General features: G+C 40.8%; 2 protein-coding genes across 3 annotated transcripts in view; one reads left to right on the forward strand and one right to left on the reverse strand.

Moving 5' to 3' along the window:
- TUBGCP4 (tubulin, gamma complex associated protein 4) overlaps positions 1-13,434 on the forward strand; it is a 32,135-nt gene extending 18,701 nt beyond the window's left edge. Inside the window, exons 10-18 of one of the 2 annotated variants that reach the window (XM_012649431.1) lie at positions 3,905-3,955; positions 4,378-4,483; positions 6,015-6,122; positions 6,541-6,679; positions 9,064-9,241; positions 9,787-9,921; positions 11,453-11,569; positions 12,197-12,336; positions 12,823-13,434. In XM_012649431.1, the coding sequence (XP_012504885.1) occupies positions 3,905-3,955; positions 4,378-4,483; positions 6,015-6,122; positions 6,541-6,679; positions 9,064-9,241; positions 9,787-9,921; positions 11,453-11,569; positions 12,197-12,336; positions 12,823-12,835 (987 nt within the window). In that variant the 3' untranslated portion in view covers positions 12,836-13,434. Of the gene's footprint in view, positions 1-3,904; positions 3,956-4,377; positions 4,484-6,014; positions 6,123-6,537; positions 6,680-9,063; positions 9,242-9,786; positions 9,922-11,452; positions 11,570-12,196; positions 12,341-12,822 lie in introns of those variants that run through there. The other variant, XM_012649430.1, reaches the window with a different exon arrangement.
- Positions 13,435-14,625: 1,191 nt separating this feature from the next.
- Positions 14,626-27,378, reverse strand: part of TP53BP1 (tumor protein p53 binding protein 1) — a 71,148-nt gene continuing 58,395 nt past the window's right edge. Inside the window, exons 20-28 of the mRNA XM_012649433.1 lie at positions 27,092-27,232; positions 26,365-26,795; positions 23,231-23,422; positions 22,602-22,817; positions 20,622-20,837; positions 16,812-16,906; positions 16,066-16,265; positions 15,380-15,525; positions 14,626-14,982 (exon numbers count right to left, since the gene is read on the reverse strand). Coding sequence (XP_012504887.1) covers positions 14,795-14,982; positions 15,380-15,525; positions 16,066-16,265; positions 16,812-16,906; positions 20,622-20,837; positions 22,602-22,817; positions 23,231-23,422; positions 26,365-26,795; positions 27,092-27,232 — 1,825 coding nt within the window. The 3' untranslated portion in view covers positions 14,626-14,794. The remainder of the gene's footprint in view (positions 14,983-15,379; positions 15,526-16,065; positions 16,266-16,811; positions 16,907-20,621; positions 20,838-22,601; positions 22,818-23,230; positions 23,423-26,364; positions 26,796-27,091; positions 27,233-27,378) is intronic.

Consider the following 27,378-nt stretch of genomic DNA (forward strand, 5'->3'; position numbering starts at 1 on the left):
GATAACACAACAAAGTGACTATAAGCAACAAGGAGTTAAGGTGTGCTTTAAAATAACTGAAAGAGTAGAATTGGAATGTTCCTCATACAAAGAAATGATAAATGCCTTGAGGTGATGGATACCCCAATTATCCTGGTTTGATTAATTCACAGTGTATGCCTGTAGCAAAACATTACATATACCCTATAAAGATATATAACTATTATGTACCCATAATAATTAAAAAGAAAAGAGATAATGCATATAAAGTTTCTCCATTATTATAATATTTAGTGTAGGCTTCTGACACATATATCAAGTTAAAGAAATTTCTCTCCTATTCCTAGTTTGCTAAGAGTTTTTACCATAAATAGACGTTGAATTTTATCAACTTTTTCTATGTCAATTTAAGGTGTGGTTTCTTGCTCTGGGTTCCTTTTCCCCTTGAGTCTATTTATATGATAAATTCCTAGTTAGATTTTCAGATGTTAAATCTTCTAGGATAAACCCTACTTGATTGTGATGTTTCTTTTTTTAATATACTGTTAGAGTTGGTTAGCCAATACAATATTTAGAATTTTTACATTAACATTCACTAGTAAAATAAGACTATACTCTTCTCTTCCTATATTATTCTTTTTTTTCCAGAATATTATGGGGGTACAAATGCTTTGGTTACAAATATTGCCTTTGCACCACCCGAGTCAGAGCTCCAAGTGTGCTCAACCCCCGGACAGTGCACACTGTACCTGTTAGGTGTGAATTTACCCATCCCCTTCTTCCCCCTCCCACCTGCTTGAACACAAACAGCTTTTATCAAAAAGTCCCAAAACAATAAATGTTGGTGTGGACGCGGAGAGGCAGGAACACTGATACACTGCTGGTGGGACTGCAAACTAGTGCAGCCTCTGTGGAAAGTAATATAGAGATACCTCAAAGAACTAAAAGTAGAACTACCATTTGATTCAGCAATCCCACTATGGGCATCTACCCAAAGGAAAAAGGACATTCTATAATAAAGACATCTGCAGTTGAATGTTTATAGCAGCACAATTCACAATTGCAAAGATGTGGAAACAACCTAAGTGCCCATAAATACGTGAGTGGATTAATAAAATGTGGTATATGTATGCCATGGAGTACTAAGCCATAAAAAAAAATGGTGAACTAATACCTCTTGTATTATCCTGGATGGAGCTGGAGACCATTCTTCTAAGTGAAGTACCACCAGAATGGAAAAACAAACACCACATGCACTAACCATTAAATTGGTACTAATCAATCAACACATAAACACATATGGAAGTAACATTCATTTGGGTGCCCAGCAGGTGGGAGTGGGGAGGAGGGGATGGGTAAATTCACACCTAATAGGTGCTATGCATGCTGTCTTGGGGATAGACATGCTTGTAGCTGTGACTCTGGCGGTACAAAAGCAATTTATGTAACCAAAGCGTTTGTACCACTGTAATATTCTGAAAGTACCAAAAAAAAAAAAAAACCTATGTTTACTAACAATCAGCTAAAAAAAAAGATTATATACATACATATCTGCATTTTCAACATTGGAATAGATCTGTAAGACATTCATTCACCTGATATCAGAAGTTATGTCTGGGAAGAATGATAAATGTGTGAAGTAGTGAAAGGAGATTTTCATTTTCATTCTATTCGCTTATTTTTTTGTTTCACAACACACGTGTTATGCATAAATAACTTAGTCGAAAGAAAAAGTTCAAATAAAAAAGTGAAATAGAGCTTTAAAAAAAAACCTATCTATATAAAACATTTATTTCTTGTACCAGTTTTGGTATTTTCTAGGAACTTACCCATTTAATCTAGATTTAATTTTTTAAAAAATGTCTGCTGTCTATGCTTATTTTTATTTTACATTTTGTTTATCTGAGTTTTCTCTTTTTTATTGTTTAGTCTTATTAATCTTTTCAAAGAACCAGCTTTTGTTTTTATTCTTTTTTTTTCTTTTTAAGAGACCGAGGTCTCACTATGTTGCTCAAGTTGGAGTGCAGTGGCTATTCACACGCTTGATGATAGCACACTGCAGCCCCGAATTCCTGGACTCAAGTGAGCCTCCGAAGTAGCTGGGATTATAGGCACACACCACCACACCCAGCGTATTCTTTTTTTAATTCTCTATTTCATTGATATCTGCCTTTCTCTTTATTATTTTCTTCCGTCTTGTTTCTTTGAGTTACTCTTTTTCTAAGTTGAAAGCTTGACTCCTTTATTTTTGGAGAAGTGTATATAAAACTTACACATTGCTTTGACTATGTCCTACACATTTTTGGCATGTAGTGTTTTCATTATCATTCTGTTCTAAATAATTCTTAATTTTCTTTATGATTTTCTTTTTAACCAAGGAATTCATTGTTTTAATTTTCTTGCATTATAGTTAGAAAACATATTGGTTCTTTGGAATCTATTGCAGCTTTCTTTATGGACAGGGTCTGGTGTTTAACTGTTCTGCATGTGCCCAGAGAATATATATTCCGTGTCGAGTGTAGAGTTCTAATTGTTCATTTTGAGGAGGATATATGTTAAGCATGTGCATATTTATAATAAATACATATTCTGTTTTTCTTTTCATTTACACATAATATCCTTTGTATCATCTATGATATATGTTATATATATAAAACATTTTTTGTCTTAAATTCCATTTTATTAGTTATTAAGATCACTGTCCAGCTTTCTTTTGGATATTTACCTTATATCTTCTTCTGTCCTTTACTTTCAGCCTATTTGGTTTTATCCCACCCTTATTGCCTCCCAGTCCTCAAGTAACCACTGATCTGCTAGTTCTGTCACTATAGGTTAGTTTGCATTTTCTAGAGTTTATAAAAATGGATTAATATATGTACTCTTTTTGGGAAGGGGATCAGGCTGCTTTTACACAGAATAATTATTTTGAGGTGAATCCATGTTGTATTTATCAATAGTTTATTCTTTTTACTGCTTGGTAGTATTCCATTGTTTATACCAATGTGTTTCTCCATTCATCTGCTGATAGACATTTGAATTGTGTCCCTCATTGTAGTTTTGTTTTTTTTTTTTTTTGAGACAGAGTCTCGCTCTTTTTGCCTGGGCTAGAGTGCCGTGGCGTCATCCTAGCTCACAGCAACATCAAACTCCTGGGCTCAAGCAATCCTTCTGCCTCAGCCTCCTGAGCAGCTGGGACTACAGGCATGCGCCACCATGCCCGGCTAATTTTTTTTATGTATTTTTAGTTGTCTAATTAATTTCTTTCTATTTTTCATAGAGACGAGGTCTCGCTCTTGCTCAGGCTGGTCTCGAACTCCTGAGCTCAAATGATCCGCTCGCCTTGGCCTCCCAGAGTGCTAGGATTACAGGCGTGAGCCACCGCCCTGGCCCCTCATTGTAGTTTTAATTTGCATTCCCCTAGTGACTAATGATGTTAAACATTTTTTCATGTACTACTTTGCCCATTTTGTATTGGGTTTTTTGTTTTCTTACTATTGAATTTTGAGAGTTCTTTATATATTCTGGATATAATAAGTTCTTTTTCAGATATGTGACTTACAAATATTTTCTCACATTCTATGACTAGTCTTTTCATTCTCTTAATGGTGTCTTTCAAAGAACAGAAGTTGTTCATTTTGATGAAATCTAATTTACCTTTTTTTTTTCTCCTTTTACGGATCATGTTTATGGTGTTGTGTCACTTTGCCTAACCCAAGGTCTCAAAGATTTTCTCCTCTGCTTTCTTCCAGAAATTTTATAGTTTTCAGTTTTACCTTTAGGTCTATAATAATTTTGAGTTAATTTTTCTATGTGGTGGAAGGTATGTTCTTTTTTCAGTATATTGCTGGATTTGTACAGAACCATTCTTTGCTGGAGTTTTCATTGTAATGAAATTTTGTCCCTGTTTTGTTGGTTCTTTTCACAGCATCTCTGGAAGTTGATGGTAGAAGAGTCAGATTTACTGGGTCAGCTGAAGGTAATAGCTGTTCTTTTAATTCTTAAAATAATGCTGTTGGGCAATGACTTACACTTTGTAACCTTTTCTGGAGAGCAACAGTTGGCTATATCCAGACTTCCAGAGTGGACTCATTTGTTCTTATCCAAGTGAGCAGACTATACCTAATGCTACAGATCTACTATAATACAAAGATTTGGGAGTTTACTTTCTTCTGGCATAATATAATTATGCTGCTGTTGAAGAAATGATACCAAATACACACCAATCATCCTGCTGTGTGGAACTGCTAAGTATGCCTCTTTGAAATCCCAAATGCCTCATCTTTCTGTTGGCTGGGCTCAAATTGATGAGATTGGCAATGTGTATGTGTAATTCCCTCAGGATAGTGAGGAGCTCCTGGCCCTGCTTTACTGAATTGTAAATTGAAATTCTTTCCTCAGATCATTAAAGACTTTTACCTTCTGGGACGTGGAGAACTGTTTCAGGCCTTCATTGACACAGCTCAACACATGTTAAAAACACCACCCACTGCAGTAACTGAGCATGGTAATTACCTGTGGCCCTGAGAATGACCAACTTACTGAAGTTTCAGGGTATTTCTTGGCTGCTGCTGACCCTTTTAAGGCCCACTCCTCATAAGAGGAACCTGGTGAGCTACAGAGCAGTGATTTCCAAAGATGGAAGGCCCTTTCAGGTAGGCTGCACACTGAGGTCATTAGGAACAGCATCTTGGCCTGTGATCCTCCCTGGAAGAGTTGGTGCAGGTCTTCAAAGCAGGTATTTTATATCATCAGATTATAGCCATATATACCTTATGGGGCATATTGGGACTTACTGCCACTTGCAGTGATATATTAGAATTCTTTAGGTGTGAATGATGGAAACCTAACCTGTGTTAGCCTAGTTAGAAAGGGGAACTTATTTGCTATTATATCTGAAATTCTAGTGGGATAGGGGTATAGCTAAGCCTCAGAACAACTGAAACTAGGGACTTGGATACTGTTAGGAGTCTTTCTCTCTTTCTCATCATATCTGACCTGTGTCTCTTACGTACTCTTTGATGACCTTCAGTCCCATCTGGAAACATGGCCACCAGCAGCTCCCAGGAACGTGCCTCACAGTGAGGAACCAAACCCAGTCTCTCTGGTAGTGAGTTAAAGAATTCTAGAGAAAAGGTTTTGATTGGCCCAGCTCAGATCACATGCTTATTCCTGTATCAGTGACAGAGGTCAGACACTAGGATATGCCTAGTTCGGTAAATCAGTTGATGGTCATTCCCATTCAAACTACATGAACAGAATTGGGTGAGGATCTGAGCCAGAAAAAGAAAATGGGAGAGAGAAAATACACAAACACAGGGTGATTGTTTTTCCAGCTCAGTAAAACAATAGATGTCCACTGTGCTTATATACTACTTTTTTGGTTGCAGATATCAGAAAACCTAATTCAAACTCACTTAAGCAAAGAAAAAAAAAGGAAAGAAAAATTTTATTGATTCTCATAACTGAAAAGCTCAGAGGTATGATGGCTTTAGGCAAAGTTTGATCCAGCAGCTCACATAACACCTTTAGGTCTTGGTCTCTCCATCTTTCGCCTCTGCCTTTCTTCTCAGATGGGCCTGCTCTATATGGTAGCAAGATAGCCTCCAGCTAAGTTTACATCCTACTAAGTCCTTGTTTATCTCTAAAAAAGAGAGCTGTACGTTTTAGAGTCTGAATAGGGCCTCTGGATTAGCCTGGCTTGAGTCATGGTCAATTTGTCCCTAAACAAATTAGTAGAGTATTACATTTCATTTGATCATGCCTAGGTCACCTGCCTACCCCTAGAATCAGGTATTATCTCTACAACTACCCCACTGGAACTACACGAACTATACTGAGTATGGATGATTCTCCAAGGAAAACCTGTTACTAGTAAGAAGAAAAGGAAGAATGAATGCTAGTCATGCAAAAGCAACAGATGTCCACTGCATCCTGCTATTAGTGTTAGGCAGGTTGGGGGAGAAGTGGAAGCTGGAGGAGTCTGGATCTGTTACGCAGCAAAGCATTCTTGTCTGCCCATCTGTTCTTTCTTGCAGATGTGAACGTAGCCTTTCAACAGTCGGCACACAAGGTGTTGCTAGATGATGACAACCTTCTCCCTCTGTTGCACTTGACAATTGAGTATCATGGAAAGGAGCACAAAGGTTTGCCATTCTTACCTGCTGCTACTGGACATCATCCATTTTCTCATCTCTGCTTCCATCTACCTCCACAGAAACCATATAAGTTTGAACCTTAGAAATGATCTGGTACGGTACTATAATTTTATACAGAAGAAAAAGGAAGTCCAGAAGTCCAAATTGAGATGCCCAGGCCATATTTTTTTGTTTTGGGTTTTTTTGTTGTTGTTATGCTGCTGGAATGGTCCCTGTTTATTTCTTTCCAGCCTCTAGACTTTAAGGTTCAAAACAAAAATCTCTGAAAGATCTCCAAAAGAACCTCATAGAAGTTTCTCTGCCTCCCAGTGAGCTCTCGTGAATGTTATTCGCCTTGTGGAGTCTCTGGTTCTGGATTAACCAAGTTGTCTTTTTTTCTTTCCTTTTCTTTTCTTGATCATAGCAGATGCTACTCAGGCAAGAGAAGGGCCTTCTCGAGAAACTTCTCCCCGGGAAGCCCCTGCATCTGGCTGGGCAGCCCTAGGTCTTTCCTACAAAGTACAGTGGCCACTGCACATTCTCTTCACCCCAGCTGTCCTGGAAAAGTGAGTATTTCTGAGATTCTCACAGGTAAATACTACTTCCCTTACTTCCAAGGGAAGAAGTTATCAGGAAGAGAATTAATGGGAGCAAGATAGCCACCCACCCAGTTTTTAACAATCTGTAAATCAGAAGTTACAAACTTTTACGCCTTCAAGGACTAGACTGATCACATTAATAAGTGAACTACAGATGTGAGACATAGGGAATGGTGGGTGCTGGAATGAACAGGAGGGTATATACCTGCTTAAAACCATCATAATTTTTAAAAAAAATTTGCCAAGTAACAAGCAACGTGTAGGCTGCCAGTTTGTGAGCTCTGGAAAATGAGATTGGGCATATACTCAAAAAGATGAGGGAGGTCTCAGGCACAACATTAAGAGTCTGGCCCTTAAAGATTCTATCAGACCTGACAAGATTGCTGCCTAACTTTTATAACTTTCTGTTGATTTACTTGAGAAAGTCTTCCAGCCTAAATGTTTGCTGTGGATATTAGCCACTGGGGAGATCACCTCCTTACCCCTAGGGAGAGGCAACAGGGGCAGCCAAGCTGGGGGGATGGAATAAAGGAATTAGACCAAGGTAGTATGAGACTTCCTATTACATCAGCCTTGTTCTTTATCACAAGGGCCTGCCAAGTGCTGTTGCTTGGCCTGACAGTATCTAATATCCCCAAACCAGGGGGAACCGGAGATCTATGGAAAGGAGGTGGAAGAAGCATACTTGGCTGGTGGTGGCCTCTGAAATCCATGCCCACACCGTTTCTAGGAACTTCCGAAACCCTATTCCTGGTTAGAGAACTGGCTACTGGCCTACTTGGAGGATAAAAGCTATCATGCTCAGTGATGCTAAAAGAATGGAGAAAAGGGAAGCAAATGAACAAAAGGGCTGTCTCTTCTTCCAACCACCACTCTTCTTCCTTCCTGATTCTCTTCACAGCCCTCTCTACATTTTTGAGGGTAGAGAAGCTTAGGGTACGATAGACCGGGCATAAACCTGACAAGATGAGGCTCATTCAGAGAGAAGATTATATGGCAAGTTCAGAGCCAATGGTCCAGCTAAGCAAGTTGCATGGACCTTGTCCAAAGAGCTTCCAAAGCTCCACAGCTCTCGGCATCCCACAGGCCAACAGTGTACTTACTTCCTAACTTGATGTGCTCTTAACACCGTTGAAGAAATCAAGTTTAGAAGTATTTTCTTTAACTTTCTATTAGGAAAATTTCTAAGTATAAACTATAACAAACTCCCATGTCCTCATTACCTACCTTCAGTAACCACCACCTTTATGCTACTTGTTTCATCTATCCCTCTCCCCTGCCCGCCCCCTCTTTTTTTTCCTGGAGCTTTATAAAGCAAATCCCACACATGTCATTTCACTCTGCCACTAAGCAATTGAAAAAGGGATATTTAAACATAAGTACTACAATGCCATTATCACACTTAATAAAATTAACAGTAATCCCTTATAACCTAATACCTAGTCTACACTGAAATTTCCCCAATTATCTAAAAATATTTTTATGATTGGGTTTGTTCAAATCAGTATCTAAACAAGGTCTGTTATTTCACTATGTTTGTTCCGTTAGAAATAGATAATCTTTAAAACAAAATGGTATTGGATTGTCTTCTGCAAACCTGCCTACAAATAAGTAAAGATACAGTTCTACCAGGAATCAGCTGCTCTTCCCATCTCAGTACAGCGTCCCAGCATTAAGCAGTTAGCCCCCAAGCTTACTGGGAGGCAGGAGTCTGATCTCATTAAAGAAGGTATTTTATCTTTGGGCTTCGGGGACAAAGAATCAGAGTCATCATAATCCTTGATTGATAAAACACTATTATTATTGGTTCACGGAAGTCCTTTCCTTCCTTCCTACACACACACTCTCTCTCTCTCTCTCTCTCTCAAAACCACTTCCCAGCACAAAAACTAGAACACTGACAACAATGTCCATCCACTTACGTGTTCCTTCCTAGTCTTGTCCCCTTGCTTTCCCCAACCCATAGTGACCACTACCATGAATTCCATCTTTCTTTCCTTTTTCTGTAGTTTTACATCTAGACGTATTCCCCCAAAGTTTTATTTTGCTTTTAGTTGTTTTGAGAATTATAAAAAATGCTCTATGTAATCTTTTGCAATTTACCTTTTTCATTCAAAAATCATATTGCTAAGAGTTTTGTTGTGTCGTATAGCTGAAATCCATTCATTTTGACTACTATATAATACTCCCTCCATAAATAAATTATAATTTATTTGTCCACATCTCTAGCCATTTTTCATTCCTTCCTGCCTTTTTAGGGGAGGTGGGCAGCACAAAGTCCTAGGGTCTGTCATGTAGGGCGACGTGGGGGTAAAGTTTTTATCTTGAATAGCCTGAGGTTTCTGTCATAGGTACAATGTTGTTTTCAAGTACCTACTGAGTGTGCGCCGGGTGCAAGCCGAGCTACAGCACTGCTGGGCCCTACAGATGCAGCGCAAGCACCTCAAGTCCAACCAGACTGATGCGGTCAAGTGGCGCCTAAGAAATCACATGGCGTTCTTGGTGGATAATCTTCAGTACTATCTCCAGGTCTGTGCTGAGGGATGAGTAGAAAGTAGGGGTGTAAAAAAGTCTAGGAGGTTGGCAGACGGATATTGAAGGGGAACTACCGTTCCTTTTGGCAAAACACTAAATTCAGGAGTTTTATCACGAGGCATGTTTCTTACGGGCATGTTGGAGAAAAATGGAAATAAATGGATGAAGGGGAATATGGAGTTAGGATCCTTATCAGGAATCTATTATTTATTGTTCACTTGCCCCTGGTTTTTATTGTTTGCTATAATGTCTGGAATCCTACAGGACTTAACCAAGTCAGTCAGTGGAGGGACATGGCATGAGTGGATTAGGTTCAGATAGGGGAGAGTGGTCTGCCAAGACACTGCAGGTGATTAAGAATTAGGCAAATTATTCCTACAAAGCTGGGCAATATAAGGGTATCTTTGGACAGCCTTAAAATGGCTCGGTTAGAAAGAAAATAAGCAAAGAATTTCTATTTCATCCTATCAGGCCTCTTAATGTCTTTGAGTGCTTAGAATATGCAAGGTGCTAAAACTATTCGTGTGACTGTCTATCAGGTAGATGTGCTGGAGTCTCAGTTCTCACAGCTGCTTCATCAAATCAATTCTACCCGAGACTTTGAAAGCATCCGGTTGGCTCACGACCACTTCCTGAGCAATTTGCTGGCTCAGTCCTTTATCTTGTTGAAACCTGTAAGTAGGGCTGGTTGATTCCTTCAGATTGCTTCTAGCACTGACTGTTCCCTTAGGCACTTTGAGTTGATGGGATATGAAACTATCATTAAGCAATTATTCAGCTCTACTTTTAAACGTTTTTTAACAACTTACAAAGCAAAACTAAGAGGGACCGTTAAAAGGGAACTGAAATGTCTTTGAATGTCTGAAATATTATACCATAAGATGTTGTGTTAATAAACTATAATTTATTATAGTAGCTATAAGATTATAGTAGCTATAGCTATGAGTAGCTATAGATTAAAGAATTATTTGCTTAACCCTCAGAAGGAAGAATTTAAAGAAATTTAAAAACCTTTCTGACATTATAGGAAAAAACAAAGAAAAGCATAAAGAGTTCACATTCTTAGAACTCTTTTGGACCAGGATTGACCAGTTATTTGAAAGTTGTTTTCAAAGGCAGCCAGAGTAGTGTCTCTCTCTATATGTATGTAGGTATATCTGTAAATACATATCTATCTCCTTTATGGCAATTATTCTCAACCTTGTCTGCACTGGAATCATCTGGGACCTTTAAAAAATCTAGGCCCCAGAGAATTTAAATTAGAATCTCTGGAATGGGACCCAGGCATCAGTATTTTTTAAAACTCAGAAGCTGCCTCCAATTCCAGGATGAAAAACAGGAAGATTGAAGTGGTCACTTGTGATTTCTAATGTAATGGTTGTATTTTAGCTCTGACGTGAGCTAGCTGTTACTCCTCAGTGTACCATACCACAAGTTCTACAGACTTCTTTTTGGTCTATTATCTGGGGCTGTTATTTTTGCTGCACTAAGGAAGAGTGAGTTGTATGAATGCCACTCCAAAGGGTTCTATGAATTGAAAACAACCAAGAACCACTGTGACAGGTAGAGTGTCCTGTATGGCATGGGTACATCCTTGGGGAAAAGCAGAATATCAGAGTAAGTCATCATCACTAAATATTTATTGTGTGCTTACTGTATGCAAGGCACGGGAAATACAAAGAGGTATAAGTCATGGCTCTGCCCTTATGGAGCTCACAATCTAGTTGGAGAAACGAGACATATACACAAAGATGATTATCAGCCCAGGTGGCCTGAATAATTGCCAAGTAAACATAATATAGGATAATGTAGAAGTGGGGGCTCACTAAAGGCTACACCAGTGGGAAGGGAGCACTGCACTGGGAGAGTGGGACCTGCAGGTATTAGAAGAGTATCTCAGGCACAGGGAACAACACTCATAGCTCAGAGACAGGAACACACTTTGGGTTTAAGAAATGACTAGTTTAATGTGGCTAGAGCAAGGTTTTGTGTAAGGGTGACTAAGAGAATAATAGCATCTTTGCCAGGAAGGGATGAGTTTGTTTTACATGTATTGCATTTGGGCTCGCAGGCCTTGCAAGTGGCAGTGCGTGTCTGTCCTGAGGTCAGATTGGGATGTCAGCTATTAAGACTATTTTCCCAGATCTTTAATTTCACAGATGTATCTTCTTTCTTTTCCTAATGGTAACTGTGTTTCCCGGATAGGTGTTTCACTGCCTGAATGAAATCCTGGATCTCTGTCACAGTTTTTGCTCGCTGGTCAGTCAGAACCTGGGCCCCCTGGATGAGCGTGGAGCCGCTCAGCTGAGCATTCTTGTGAAGGCGAGTCAGCCTGGCTGTTGAAAGTATGCAGCTTTGCAGTATCCAAAGGATAGAGGTGGTTTTGCCAATGGAGAATTCATGATCTTCCCTCTGAGTCAATAAAGCATTTCCTCAAGACATATACACAGAAATAACAAGATAAAAAGATATGTTGGTATCAGTTGATTTTGAAGAAGATAATTAATGTGCTGCCTCACAGTGTTCAAAAATAGTTCAGCCCTGAATAGTTTCAGCCCACCAAACATGCATTGGCTTTGTTCTCACTTTCTCACATCCTACCCATCCTTATTTCCTTGAACTAACCCCCTATCTCACTGAGATTGTAATTACCTGCCTTTAACAAAACAGGCTCTCCCCAGCCCCCGTACATGACAGAATACATTCATTGGATACCAGCTGCCAAATTCCTATTGATGAAACAGTCCATGCATTTTGTGGAGTTGGTACTAAGAAGTCAGGTTATTTTAGGAGCTAATAGAAATGGGAATGTGGGAAGACCAGTTGGTTCTGTAGAATTTTGAGCAAGGCTTTTCCAACTAACTTTCCTCCACTGCCCCTCACCCCCATCCTCCACATGGAGAGTTGATGAGTTCACGAGGAAAGACAACTGAGTCCTTCTCTCTGCAGGGCTTTAGCCGCCAGTCTTCACTCCTATTCAAGATTCTCTCCAGTGTTCGGAATCATCAGATCAACTCGGATCTGGCTCAACTACTGTTACGACTGGATTATAACAAATACTACACCCAGGCTGGTGGAACTCTGGGCAGGTAGGAACAACCCTTGGGGAACTCAGTAGACTTTTTTTTTTTTTGGTAACTTTTTAATGAGTTGTAGAATTCCAGAGCTGGAAGGAGACTTTAGCCATCATCTAGTCCAAACACCCTCATTTTATAAACAAGGGTCAGAGAAACAAGGGGTGTCTGTCCATCTTTAATAATTTTAATGAAGATTATTTTCCACTAAAAATCATCATCATGGTAAAATACTGAAATAATAGTGAGATTCAGTGGTAGTTGGCTTCTCAGAAGTATGTGTCATTCCCACTCAAAAATCACTTTATTGTCCTCCCTTCTCTCTCTAAAATATCCTCAAGCAGATTTTTTTTCTAAGTGATTTTAGCGGAAGAGTCAAAGAAAAGAAACTGAGTTTTAAGATGACAATATCTAGATCACAGGTTGCCCTGATGCATATTTCTTTGAAGACAATCTTGGGAAAGCATGATATTTAATGAGGTTCTTTTTTCTCTTTTGTAGTTTCGGGATGTGAGAATTTCTGACTCATAAAGTGAAATAAGCCAATCCCACCACATTCCCAAGTCTGTAAGAGAAGATTCAAAACAAATATCCCATTCTCCAGCCACGTGCCAAATGTCTGCAGCCTAGTGACAGGGCGCTACCTTTTCTCCTAGAAGCAATTACTGAATATCCAGGGGTACAAATCCTTCCTGTCATTCTCACGTGGAAGGATTGTCTGTCCCACTTTGGGAAGGTTCTTAACTCACCCATCAGGGTGAATGTGTGGCATCAGCTATTCCTGTGCTGACCATGCATGGGCTCTGATCCTTTACATCGAGAACACCTGTTGGATATGCTCACGTATTCAACATTTACTGAGCACCTGCTGTGTGCCCAGGTACTGTTCAAGTTGTGTGGAAGATACAGCAATAAACAATATAGATCAGAAAGTTAAATATTTTGTGTTCATATGTGAAAAAGGAATTATGTTTATAAATAGGCCAGCTGCTGGATGTTAGCACTGAGTGAGAAAGGAACAGGTAAAAGATAGGCTTTCCTTCTCTCTACACCAAGTAATCTATACCTACACAGATTATCTTTTCTCCCTCAGAAATTTAAGATTTCTGAAGAATTTTGCCAATAACTTCTAAATATTTAAGTCTGGTAAAAGGAAAATTCTACCTAATGAAAAAATATATTAAAATCATTAATGTATGTTTTTCCCCCCCCAAAGAAAAAAGGTCCTTAAGAAAAAATTGAGGTCAAATTGTTAGATTTTAAATACTAAAGACTGCAGGATTAATTATCCCATTTTAGATAAACCACAGGAGTTGAGGTTCTCCTAATATGACCCAGCCATCACTGGTAATCATTAATGTTCACATCAATGTGAACCAAAATAAATATTCATTGAGTAGCCCCCTCTAAACTGAAAAAGATGCAGTGCTCCCCTCTCTGCTTATAGTGACTGACTCTGATCTTTACATCGTCTACTACACACTATGCCACCTTTATTCCCTGCTATCGTCAACTAAAGACCCCTTCCCTCCACTGCCTCTAGAGCAGGCATTGGCAAACTGTGGCTTGTTTTTGTAAATACAGTTATATTGAAACAGCCACACCCATTTGTTTACCCGTTGTCTTTGGATGCTTTCATGCTCTCAAAGCAAAGGTGAGTAGTTGTGACAGACCAAATGGCCCACAAAGCCTAAAATATATACTGTTTGGCCCTTTACAGAAGAAATTCGTTGACCCCTGCTTTAGAGAATGAGAGGACATTAACAGGAATAATATGGGTAGGGAAGGAATATCTTCCAGCTATTGTGACAATAAAATGTTGGACCTCTGACTAGAGCCTTTAACATTTCCAAGTGTTCTCACTTGGGCTTCTCATGTTTGTCTTACAGAAAGTCATCCCATCAAGCTTATGGTCACTGTCCATTCATAGCAATTGGTCCTTTTCCGTTTTAGCTCAGAATGGGGGAGTATCCACAGGGCAGCTGTTAGCTCTAAAGAGAGCAAGAGACATCTTTTTATAACTGTCAGGAAACGTAGAGCAGTGCCCAATTCCACTTAACTTTTGGCACAATTATTAATCTGGGCCCTTACCTACTTTAAAATCAAGGTTTTGGAAGCATAGCATTTTAGACAGCCTGGGACAACCTTTGACAATGACGCCAAAGAATAAAGTTTCCTCTTTTTATTTTCCTTGGCTAGTTGTCTTCCTAAAGTGAACAAGCCTATTGAAAGCCTCAGAGAAGGTTGTTTGCCTTGTCATTTGTTCTGAGATTAAATACAAAGAAACAGATGAAGAAATCCCAGTTACTACAACCAAAGAGATTCAACATTTATTTTATCATAAAAGTCCAGCAAATAAAACTATATACAAGATCCATGCAAGGAATCCAGTTACACACAAGACACATTTAAAACCTGGTTAAAACACAATCTCCACAATAGCAGTGAATAAAACTGGTAAGACCAAGTATCTTTAGTGAGAAACATAATCATGTTTATATTTTGGATGCTTCTGGAATCCAATTCTCTCCCCAACAATGAGGCACTGGATCACCCACTCTTGTGACACCACAGGCAACTGCAGTGCTTCAGCACACTTCAACACTGAGGCTGGGCACGAGGGGTCCGTCACCACCACGTCAAATACCCCTAAAGCAATATCTGTAAGGAGCAGGAGAAAGTGAAAGAGGAAAAGGACACTCAAATTAATTAGCCCTCTGTTAAAAAGACAGATAGGTCTTTTAGCCAATACATCCACTGTGCCCAAACTTACAACCCTGTTATGTCAAACACAGGGCTACTGATCATGACCGAAAGTAAACAGTTATAATCACCATATGCTGACCTTGTAGAAATGTTTAACAGATATGCCACAGGAAATACTATAGAGGCATAGACAGCCCAGTGCTTCACTTACATTGACTCACCTCTTGAAGGTAGTACTTTTCTTCTCTCAAAAACATGGATGTGGTCAACCTATCAGGACTGAGACTTGGACCACAAGGCCTAACAGCTATGGGTCCTTGAAACAATGACAACACACACACTTTCTAGGTACCTTTGTTATGGGCACTTGAATGGTGCTGCTTCACGGAGGCTGCCCCCCCAGTCATGAGGATTTCAGACCAGAGCTCTAGGAAGTTCTGCTGTTGGTCTGATACCAAGAGTACCTTCAGATTCTGGAAGGGGTTTTCACGGGGTTGCCTATAAGAGTCAGAGACACAGCCCTTTGGAATTAGAAGAGACCTTAGCATGACAGACAATATCCAAAAAATAGCCCTTCTGCAAAGGGACTCATGCACATCTGAATGCTTTCAAAACCTAGCCCTGTATCAGGGTCGCCCTCTTTCTGTGAATGTGTATTCTCTGGAATCCTGGCTTTCTGATCCTACCCTTCTGATTTCCTTGTTTGTCCCAGACTTGGAAATAATCCAAATCCTGTTCCTGAGCCTATATTTTTTAAATGGCTTTCTTAAAACTTAGTTCCCTAACCTTACAGGTTGAGAATATTGATCCTACATACAAATCCTCACACATTTTCAAAAAAGTTCTTAGGCAACATAGCCTGTGGAAATAAATTATATGAACTACTAAAATCATTTCAAACCCAAATTCTATAATTTATCCCACAGACATTCCAGTTTCCAGAAATATTTATTTACTCTCTCACCTGGATTCTCCTTCCTCCAAAAGCTTGCTGTCTTTCCTGTCTATACGGTTGTAGACGGGTTCTCAAATACTCACCAGTCCAGAATTCTTTGCTCCTCAAGGCTGTACCCAGCTGGCAACAGATAATTACGGTAGTTCTGGAGCTGGTTGGCATGGCAACTGTCATGAACCCAGACATGAGAAACACAAGGAATCCCACTGGCAAGGCACAGGAAATACTTCCGGGTTCGACAATGCTGATCCGCAATTAGGAGACATTGGTAGGCCGTGTTACACTGGAAGAAAAGTAACAGAGCCAAATGGGTGACTTGTGGCAAGCTCCTGAATAGCAACCCTAATAAGCCATGAAGAGCAAATCTGAAGATTTCCAAATACTATCCAAAATACGATTTAGTATGTCCATCTGCCCAAGGCCATTTTTCTCACTGAAAGGCCCAAATGGCTTGCTTCCATCGATGTTCTCCCTACCTCACCTGCAGCTTTCTGAGAGCGTAGATCCTCAAAGGACAACTAAACCTATGTAAGTACTGAGCCTTTTAGGCCTAGAATCAAAAACACTAGTAGGGATTTCTACTAAACACAAATTTCAATTTGCTTTTGTCTCAACAACAAACCCACAGCCATAAACTAACTTAAAGTTCTAACCTCTCTTCATTGTACACAATAAAAATTCTATCTTATGCAACAACATTTTGGCAGTTTCCCAGTTCCTGAAATCTTTGGCTACTTTATCCAACCTCCCCAACCCCTTTCCGGCCTCTTCTTATACAGCCAGTGGGCTTGCATCATTGCCACTCTGGGAAGCTACACAAACTCCTCACCTGGGCTTCATTGAAATCTTCGAGGATATAGCCAGCTCCTGCCCGAAGCTGGGATTCTGTGTACTGCTTGTTGAAAGGAGGAATTTCTAAAAATTCTATATAAAAAAACATAACCAAGATCATCAATAATTACTGAGTGGTTGTTTTCTTATTTGCTACTTTATGCCTGCTTTTTACCGCCCCAGCTATCTCCACAGCAGTGTGTCCCCAAAGACAGGTCAAGGGCTTCCCCATGGCTCAGAAAGAGATCTAGTCTTGAGGCCTATAAAATACTGCCAAAAGAAGGGACAAGAGTAGGAGGGACTGGGAAGATGAGGAATGGAGGTACGTCCCAGACCTAAAAACATCAAAGTTTCCTGCACTAAGACTGTGTCACGGGACTGTTCTTTGGCATGGACATGCAACCATTTCCCACAGTTACATATTCCAATTTGAATAACCCTTACCATCAGGAAGTTCTCCTTAAGTCTGTCCTAAATCTTTCCTGCTGCAAACTAAACCCATTTCCTCTAGTTCTGCCTTCTGTGGAGACGAAGAATAGCCGATGAGCACTTTTTATAATGAAGTCTTCAAATTCCTACTTCATCAGCCTTTTTACCCCCTTGTACACTAAAATTTTGATAAACCAGAATGCTCAAAGATAGTTTTTAAAATTTAACTGATTAAGTGAAGATGAGGAATTCCTGTTTCAACCTTTTTATTGAAAACTACCTTTGATGATCTTGAAGTACCTCAGGACACTGAACATCAATGACTGCTCTACAGTCTTGAGGGTGAAGTAGAAGATATGAGAGATGAGGCTGAAGCTGTAATGACCCTAGGCAATTAGAAATTGCTTCTTTTGACCAAATATCTAATTTGACCTTGTTTTCTTGTCATCTGCTCCTCTCATATATAAATAACACATTAAAAAAAAGAAAAGAAAATACATTAGAGATTTTAGTTAATTAGGAGTTCTGGGAAATTAAGTTCTAAGTAACTGAAATTTATATCACAAATAAAAAATTCAACCCAATGCATAAGGTTCAATACCATGACCACTCCTCTTCTCCTTCATACCCAGTGGTAAGACTTGGTGGAACAGACCCCTTGCAGAGATGGCTCCCCCTATGGTGCCCTCCCTGCCTGCTGGAGCAGCTCAGGTGGTATGCTGATGCCCCATGCCAGGGCTCTACATCTTGGTTTCATTCTGATTAGCCAGCCTATTGACTTTTATTGTTCTTTTCTTGATCCAACATTCTCTTCTCAAAATGAAAACCTAAACTAGAAACTCAAAATCGTTCTAAGAAACTCAGAATATAGCAGGGCTATTTCTCGGCTTGGTCCCAGCATCCTGCTATCTCAACAGATCACATCACAGTCTTCAGCACCAAGACTCTACTGCTGAATCCCTGCTGTCACCCTTCATAGTCCTTTGTTTTATGTCTGCTTAATCCAGGACTGACCTGTTTAGATTTTAATCCCCAATTATATTTCTTTGCATTTGTGTAATCAAGCATTACCCTGTCTAGGCAGTCCATTTCTCTAATTTTCCTCAATGAGTTTGGATTCAGTTTTCTTTATTTTTGGGCTATGAGTGCCCTGCCCAACCAGAGGTGAAAATGAATAGGTTGTTAATTTTACCATCTAAATCAAGTATGAAGGTGTGTACTAAATAAACCCTGTGTCAATCCTGTGTCTGAGGGGGTCCCTGATTGTGTGCTACCTAAAAAAACTGAGTGCCATATTCTCAACTCATTAATAAATATGTCTCATAACATGGATTTAAATATTTTACTGACTCGTATTATAAGCTAGCATCTAAGAATTCCCATTTATCTATAACACCTATTCATAGCTTCTTGAAAATTAATTCTGCAGAGAACTGTTTCAGTACAGATGTCTTCAGCCTTCTTGAGACTGAGAAACTTCTTTCATATTTCAAAAATCCAAAGGATTCTAGTGCTGTTGGGGCAGGAGTCCAAGGATGAAAGAGCCAAAATAGAACAGATACATTCACCATAACCATACTTTCTATTAGAAACCTGGAGATCCCTCTAAAAGTACTGTCCAAATGCCTCCTCATTTAATTTTTATGAGTTTATTAGGTCTCACAGAGGCACAAAGATTTTTAAGGAATTGGACAGCCTGTGTCTCATACCAGTCAGCTTTCTTGATTATGGCATACCAAGCAACAAATAGAACATCCATAGACTTCTGGTTTAGGGAAAGGCTAAGAATTTGTTAGAGAATAAAAACCAAGAACATTATTTTAATGCCATGACATAATCTCTACGCAAAATCAATCCTCAAAAGACTCCCAATTATTTATGATAAAAGTAAAACTAAATTCCTGTCTAGGAAACTCCTCACATACCTTATTTATCTCCCATTGTACCTATATGAATTGTCTGACAAACTATGGAAAGCCTACCACACCACACCTGTTCCTATAGCCTGACTCCCGGTGCCAGAGCCTCTCAACTCATAACTTTTTCTTTTTTTTTTCTTTTTTGAAACAGAGTCTCACTCTGTTGCCCCGGCTAGAGTGCCGTGGCATCAGCCTCGCTCACAGCAACCTCAAACTCCTGGGCTCAAGCAATCCTACTGCCTCAGCCTCCCAAGTAGCTGGGACTACAGGCATGCACTACCATGCATGGCTAATTTTTTTTTTTGTATGTACATTTTAGTTGTCCAGCTGATTTCTTTCTATTTTTTTAATAGAGACGGGGTCTCGCTCTTGCTCAGGCTGGTCTCGAACTCCCAAGCTCAAACAATCCTCCCACCTCGGCCTCCCAGAGTGCTAGGATTACAGGCATGAGCCACCGCTCCCGGCCGTAACTTTTTCTTTATGTACCTTCCGAGTAACATAAACCTTAACTGCAACTCCCTGGTCATCCTACCCATGTCCTTGCACATATCTCCATGTAGCTGCAGTTGGTGAGATACAGTTTTGGTTAATTAGGAAAGAGTCATCCACACACTTGAAATGGCAACCATCACAGATCTTCAGTGGTGCTACTTTATGACAACCAGATTCCCTAATTCAATTCCTTCTTGCAAGACTCAATGTTAGGAGTCTAACTTGTAGAACATTCCATCCGGATCTTTAGCCTTGATAGACACATTTGGCTACTGCTGTTAGTCACTTATGGTGTATACATTTGTATTTGCTTACTCTCCTAGATCACACACTTCTCAGACCTCTCTCTCCTTACTGCAGCCTTTACTCAAACACTGAGTAACAGACAACACAGAAATGCAACATATAGATTTAGTTTGACAGGTATATGAGTTGAAAAGGCCAAGAAGCTTTCTCTCAAATCGCCCTGGGGCACTGGGCACCCGACATTCCCATCTGACACTCAGACCTCAAGAGAATGAACCTCACCCTGCCCGTGGGTTTGCATGAGCAGCTGTCCCTAGAACACAAATGGGGAAGATGGCAGGGCATTCAGAAAGCTGATTAACTTGGATAGCTATAGTAAGGTCAAATGAACACTGGGGCTCTAGTTCCCAGTTTGCCATTATTGTGGACAAAAAGCAATTATTAACCTCTCCAAGCTTATTTCCTCATCTATAAAATGGATAAGATCTGTACCCTATCTGCCTCACAGGATTGTTGAGGAACCACTCACTGAGAGGAATTTTGTGAAAACAGTCTATAAACCAAAAAGTAGGGTACAGATTAATTTTCACTTCCCCGACCAAGATCCCAGTTGCCACTTGTCCTGCCTCCTCTACATGTGGCAGGGGGACCACCAGCTCCTAAGTGACTGGAAAGGAAGGAAGTGCACATGTCAGAGCCCTAAGGTTTTCCTAAGGCCTTACCTTCCTCTTCTTCACTGCTTCCTGTAGGACCATCTGGTAGTTTGGAGCGGCTGGCTAACTTGTCACTGCTTGTGGCCATGGTGAGGAGAAAGGCATAGCCCAGAAACAATGTCTTGTTGAGAGGCAGAGGCCCTCTCTGCTCTTCCAGGGCAGAGGGTTCACCTGTGTTGTCTCCACTCTCACAGGGGCTCACAAACTCTCCTGCCCCCACTGCACCTGGAAAGGATAGAGGCACAGTTACTAGAGGGAGACAGACGATTGCCTAAGCAAAAGCCCCAGCACCAACAGGCTCTAGCACCAAGCATGACCTGATGGTGGGCAATGTTCTGATAACTTTTCTGAGCTATGAACCAAAGACCATTCCTACAGCCAACATTCTAAATGGCCAACAACCTAGGAGCAACCAAATTTATAATGAGAAATTTACATGTTTAAATTTTACACAGTCATGACAATGTATATAGTGTTTTTCATAATGAAAGTATTGTTTTTATACAGCCACACGAAATACTTCTGAGGTTATCTTAAAAGGTAGTTCTAATAAACAAAGAGTAGGTAGGAGTGAAAAATGTTTGGAAATCTTCAGCCCACTTTCTTTGCCCAGTGCTCTGATTTCCCCCAGGATATGTGATTATTTTGAAGCAGCCTTTAAACAAACAAAAAACACCTTGTTATTACCAAGAAATTTCACCAGCAGATCCTCCCACCCCATCTCTGACTCTCACCAGAATGGTGCAGACAATACTTGATAATAAACTGTTTTTACACGTAGGTGGAGCCACATCATAATAGCCTGCCTTAACTGTCCCAGTTTCCAGCACCTGGGTAGGTAAGTGAACCAGCCAGCCCAGGACTCCCAGAACACCCATGCTAAGAGTGCGCCAATAAGTCCTCGAGAAGAAAATGAATACCTGACCTGGAGACGCTGAATCGTAGGTTCATTAGGAGGCTAAGATGACAGACAGGTCATGCATGCCTCCCTAAAATAAAACCAGCAGCAAGAGAACAGTCTCAGAGGCAATATGATGTAATACGTACAAGGCTGGACCAGAAGTCGAGACTGCCTGAGTCTGAATCCCAGTTTATGTTGTCACCTTGGGAAAGTTAGCCAACTTTTCTGTGCCTCAGATTCTTCAACTAGAAAACGAATTTTAGCACCTATATTTCATAGGGATTGTATGTGAGGTAATGTGTGTGAAGCACTTAGCTCCATGCCTCACAGAGTACACATTCAATGAAGGTTAGCTATTGTTTTTAAATACCTTGAAACACAGCAGCAGTATTGAGTAGATAAGGATATGACACAAATCAAATACAAAGGAAAGAAAAGGAGCTCTGGTGCCAGAACAATGTATCCAATGGAATTCCATTAGTTCCATGGCCTGAGAAAGTTCCATCAGGGCAGAGACTGACTTTACCTCTCTATCTCCAGAACCGATATGGCAGCTGAGTCTGGGTCATTGTAGAGACTCAATGAACAAAATGGACTGAACTCTTAATACAGAACATAAATAAAGGACTGGAAAGGGCTTGTCTGGGGGACAGTGAGAAGATGGTAGATGCACGCTGAGATACAACCTTTCAGTAGGAAGTTTGAGAAAGCCAGAGGGCCCCAAGCATAAGGGAGAGGGGAGCAGTTTCCAGGAAGCAGAATATGGTGCAGGCAAAGAAAGAGATCCAACAGAAATTTCACCTACTTAATATGCTTAAAATTCAACACTTCTTTCCCTCCTAGATCCTACACAGGAGTCAACAAATGTTTATGATCAAGTCCTAGCTCTCCTATCTATCCCCACTAGACTCTGCTGAGAGGACTAGGGGAGAAGGGATGCAGTAAGCTGTCTCTGAGTATCACCTATGGGCTTGTGTGGGACCCCAACTTGGTAGCCAGGAGAGAGGGGCCATTGCTGCCATCTCTCCAGCAGGTCACCCTGCATTCTGCTGTGGTCTGAGGGAGATGAGGCAGAAGGGAGCACTCACCAGGTTTCACAGCAGCAGACTTGCGGCCTCGCTTGGCAGGGGACCTTTCCTCCTCAGAAGTGGTAAGTTTTCTTTTGCCTGAAAGAACTCCCATGGAGGCACGAGGACTTTCTGTGATTTTACGGGTAGGGGTTGTGCTGCTGCTACTGGAGGCAGTGGGGGTGGCCGGGGAGCTGATGTTACTGCGCCGCTTCCGCTTCCCTTCCACCAAATTGTCTATAGTAGGTTAAATCAAAAAGTGGTCAAATCTCATGGTCTGAGGCTCTGAACTCTAAGAAGCAGAGCAGAGCCCAATTCAGATACCACAGTGCCCTTTCCCCTACTTCCCATGAGGGCAAGAAGCCTCTTTTTAAGGCCTTATTTTCTCTTCTAGTCTTTGCCATGACTGAAATGTGTTTAGTCCCATATAGAACTGCAGAAGCCAGAAAAACCCTAAGGACTTTTTGTTTGGTACTATGAAGGAAACAGATAAGGCCGTAGCTCTAAAAAATGACAGCTCATCATCATCTGATAAGCCACATATACGAATAGTAAGAGTTAGGGAAACATTACTGATTGCTCCAAAAACCACTCCTCCCACTGTAGGCAAAACAGGAACCCAAAAGCAGTTCAGGAAGCAAAGGTCTTACCTAAGCTGATATCTGCTGCCTTTGTGAGGGGCGTTACTGCCTCATATGGGCCAAGCCCATACTGCTCTCTCAGTCTGTTTCCTTGCTCCAAGGACAGGATGACAGCCATTCGCTTATACCACTTCCTTTGACCTTCTTTTTCAATGCTATAGTACAGTTCTCCAGACTCCTTCCTATGCCCTTTCACCACTCCTGAGGGGAAAAACATAAAAGCAGCTTACCTTTGTTTTAGGCTGTTTAACACCTTCTCACAGGGCTCTGGAAAGCAGGCTTGACTAGGAGAATTTAGAGATCCAATAGTAGACTGAAGTTAGGACTTAAATTTCTAGCTGTCAACTCAAACAGTAACAATACTTAGGACTGATGTAGCTACTACACTGGGAAAGTTTCTTGACACAAGGAGGCCTTCAGTTATAAAATAAAGCCTCCCAAAGACAGCCTTTATGTGTTGGTAGTTCAGATGGTTCCTTTGAAGTGAAATGGCAGGTAATTTCTTAACAATTCCATTATAACTTACTAAACCTTTTCTTCTTGGTTCCGTTGGAGGCTGAGTGAAAAGTTTTGAGTTAAGCAGTAGGTGAAAAATGATATTCTAAGAAAGAGCATACTATGTGTGTTTGTGTTTGTATATGTAGCAAAATTAAGAAGAGAAATATTGCCAGATGCGATGGCTCGCCCCTGTAATCCCAACACTTTGTAGGGTTGAAGTGGGAGGACTGCTTCAGGCCAGGAGTTCCAGACCAGCCCGAGCAGCATAGCAAGTACCCATCTCTACAAAAAATTTAAAAATAGCCAAGCATGGTGGTATGTGCCTGTAGTCCTAGCTACTTGGGAGGCTAAGGCAGGAGGATTGCTTTGTTTGAGCCCAGGAATTCAAGGCTGCAGTAAGCTAGGTTCAATGCCACTGTACTCCAGCCTGGGTGACAGAGCGAGAGCCTGTCTCTAAAAAAAAAAAAAATAGAGATACGGAACAAAGAAAGGAAAAAAAATAGATCCTGCTTCTCCTGCCTAATCTTCCCTCTTGATTAGGTACTTTCCTACTCTTGCTATGATTCAGAACCTGAGGCTAAGGCCTTTGGGTAAGAAGAAACACAAGTTAGGGTATAAATAGAAACTAGGTCAGAATTCAGAAGACCTGAGCCTAGACCTAATTCTGCTACCACCAAGCTGTGTGATCTTGGGCAAGACTCATTTTCAATCCTGTGAAAGAGAACAGTTTCCCCTCTATAAATCAATAAACAATAAACACACACTATACAGATATAAACACACCCCCCCCACATATACCATATAAAAATAAAGCATTACTATGAATACTTTTTCATTCCTATAAACAGAAGGGTCCGTTTCTCATTCTCTCCCATTAGCCTGTGCCTGAGTGAAGAGCTAAAAGAAACTCAGAGCCTATCCCACACAAGCAAAAGAATATAGAGGCAAAAGCAAACCTTGGTTCTCTCTTTATCTATGCCGCAGAATCACTCTCTTTGCCCTTGCTCGTTCATCTCCTAGCTTAAATCTCTATTACCAAACTAAATCACAAAGACTACCTCAAAAGCACAAAGAAGCCTGAGGCCAACAATGCACTTTACACTAATGAAGAGCTACTAGAACTAGAAGCAGTCTAGTGTTGACATTAGTAGATAGCCTCAATAAACTGGATACAGAATCCCTACTCCTTGATGCCATGATTTACTCTAGATACAGAATTGACTATCTTTGTCTTAAAAGGGCCAAATGTGGACCTCCAAAAGTGGTTTTACACCTGAAAGGAGAATGAATGCATTTGATACACACAAACTATGAGTCGCAAGTCATAAAAGACCCAATCCATGTGCTACTCCTAACCAATGCCGAATATAGCTAATGATGTTATCCAGAACTAGAAGGTAAAGTGGTCGGCCCATTTCACACTGAAATGAAGGGGCAAACAGCAACTACTCAGGGAATTCCAAATATAAGGCAGCCTGGAGAGACTTTAATAGAAAGGCACTTTGCCCACTGTATCCCAATCCATGTTCAAAAACATCCCCAGGAAGGATGTTTTTAAATGACAAACTCAACACAGATAGGTGTCTTCAAATTAGTTCATAGAGATGACACAACATATTCAAACAACTAGCACATGAAACAGTAATGACAAACACAAATCTCTCACCATCACCAATACCGGCTACATCAAAAATAAAAAAGGCACCATTGTTTAAACCAGAAAATAAGTGGTGGATGTGCAGGCATACAAACACAGCACTAACAACTTCTTCCTAAGCAAAAATATCTTAATATATCTGCCATACTCACCTTCTGGGTTCCCAAGAAAGGAGATAGTTAGGTTCAAAAGCCAATGGTGAAAGAATGGGGTATGGAATGGGAAAATCACTAACTTTAAAGTGGAGAAAGCTGGAAAATGTAACCTTAACCAGTGATGAAGATTAATATCACCAGTGATGTCGTGTGGACATTAAATACCTCACCCCGCCCTTATATGATATGATGAGAAAGGCAATTCACCTCTGTGGCATCCTTTTAAAAAAATTCTTAACTCCAGTCTAATGAGAAAACATCAGACAAACTCAAATTGAAGGACAGTCTACAAAATACCTGACCAGTACTCCTCAAAATTTTGAGGTCATGAAAAACAAAAGACTGAGGAATTGTCACAAATCAGAGAAGACCAAAGGACACGTGATGAGTAAATGCAATGTGGTATCCTGGATTGGATCCTAGAACAGAAAAAGGACATTATGGAAAAGCTGATGAAATCCAAATAAAGCCTGGAGTTTTGTTAATAGTAATGAACGAAGGTTAGTTTTTTTAGTTTTGACAAATGTACCATGCTAATATGTCAACAATACGGAGGGTGGTGAGGGGAATATGGGAACTCCATGTACAAGCAGCACTCTGTACTTGGCAAATTTTCTGAATCTAAAATTATTCCAAAATAAGTTTATTTGAAAACAAACGAACAAATAAAAAGCCAGTGGCAAGAGAAACCAGTATGGCAAGAATGGAATTTCTAACTTTAGAAGCCTCAGAAAAGTAATCGGGATGAAGTGAATGTCTTGGTAATTATTGACATAATAAGAGTATTGCCCCAGGGCACAGAAAATCTCTATAGACTCTGCTTCTTTTATTACCTGCACTGAAATACTCATCCTCCGAGAGGGCTGTCACTTCAGTATCCAGCGGGATGGGGTCACACAAAAGAATGTCTTTGCCCAACACATCACACTCGTACCCATCATCAAAGAGCAATTTATACTTCCCAGCTCCAACATCTCGTGTGATTTTCCCAGAGTAAAAATAGCCATTCGATGACCACTTGGCTACAACCCGGAGCCCTACAAAGCTGTTCCCTGGAGAGGAGGCATCTAGGCCATCAGAGGGGCCAGCAGAAGCCTGGAAAGGAATTTCTGGAGAGTCACTACGACGCAAAGCACCAGCACCCATGTCTGCTCGTTTGGTGGAGTCTGGCATTCGGGGCACGATATGGGTGAAGGATTTATCATCTGGTGACATGCTAGGTGAAATGTCCTCTATGCCCAAGGGGCCAGGCACTGCTGTTTCTCTAAAGAGAGATAAGAGATAGGAGAAGGCAGTGAGAATAAGAAGGTAGAAGTACATATCTACCAACTTCCCCACTCCTTTGTCCATGGGTCTCTTTAGCCCATTCTTCGATAACCCCATCACAGGCACGAGCCTGGTCTCTCAGTGGCCTTACTCTGATCCCTGCCCACTCCCCAGTCAGTGTGGGCCCCTCTTATCCCTCCTGACACCCCACATACTCTCTATTCCCCTCGCTTCTCTCTAGTCCCTTTTTTTTCCTGAACGATAGACTAAGTATATCTCACACTACCCGGGTACCTGGTTCCAGTGGTCCGAGAAGGCGGGCGGCCCCTTCGCCCGCGCCCACGAGGTGTGACTGGAGCCTTCCCTCCCTGTCTGATGCCAAGGCCTGCATCACCATCCTCCTCACACACTGTCTGACTGACCCCTTTTCTAGGACTAGAGAATGAAGATAGGTTAGTCTGACAGCACCTGCTACTGAATCCTTTCTTCACAGTCTCCCCTTGGCCCTCCAGACTACAAGCCAGGCCTACATGTGCTGGGCTTCCAGGGCAGTAGGAAGCTGGTTCACACACCCACCACGA

Source organism: Propithecus coquereli, unplaced genomic scaffold (assembly GCF_000956105.1).
Source record: "Propithecus coquereli isolate 6110/MARCELLA unplaced genomic scaffold, Pcoq_1.0 Scaffold3, whole genome shotgun sequence".
NCBI classification, from domain to species: Eukaryota; Metazoa; Chordata; class Mammalia; order Primates; family Indriidae; genus Propithecus; species Propithecus coquereli.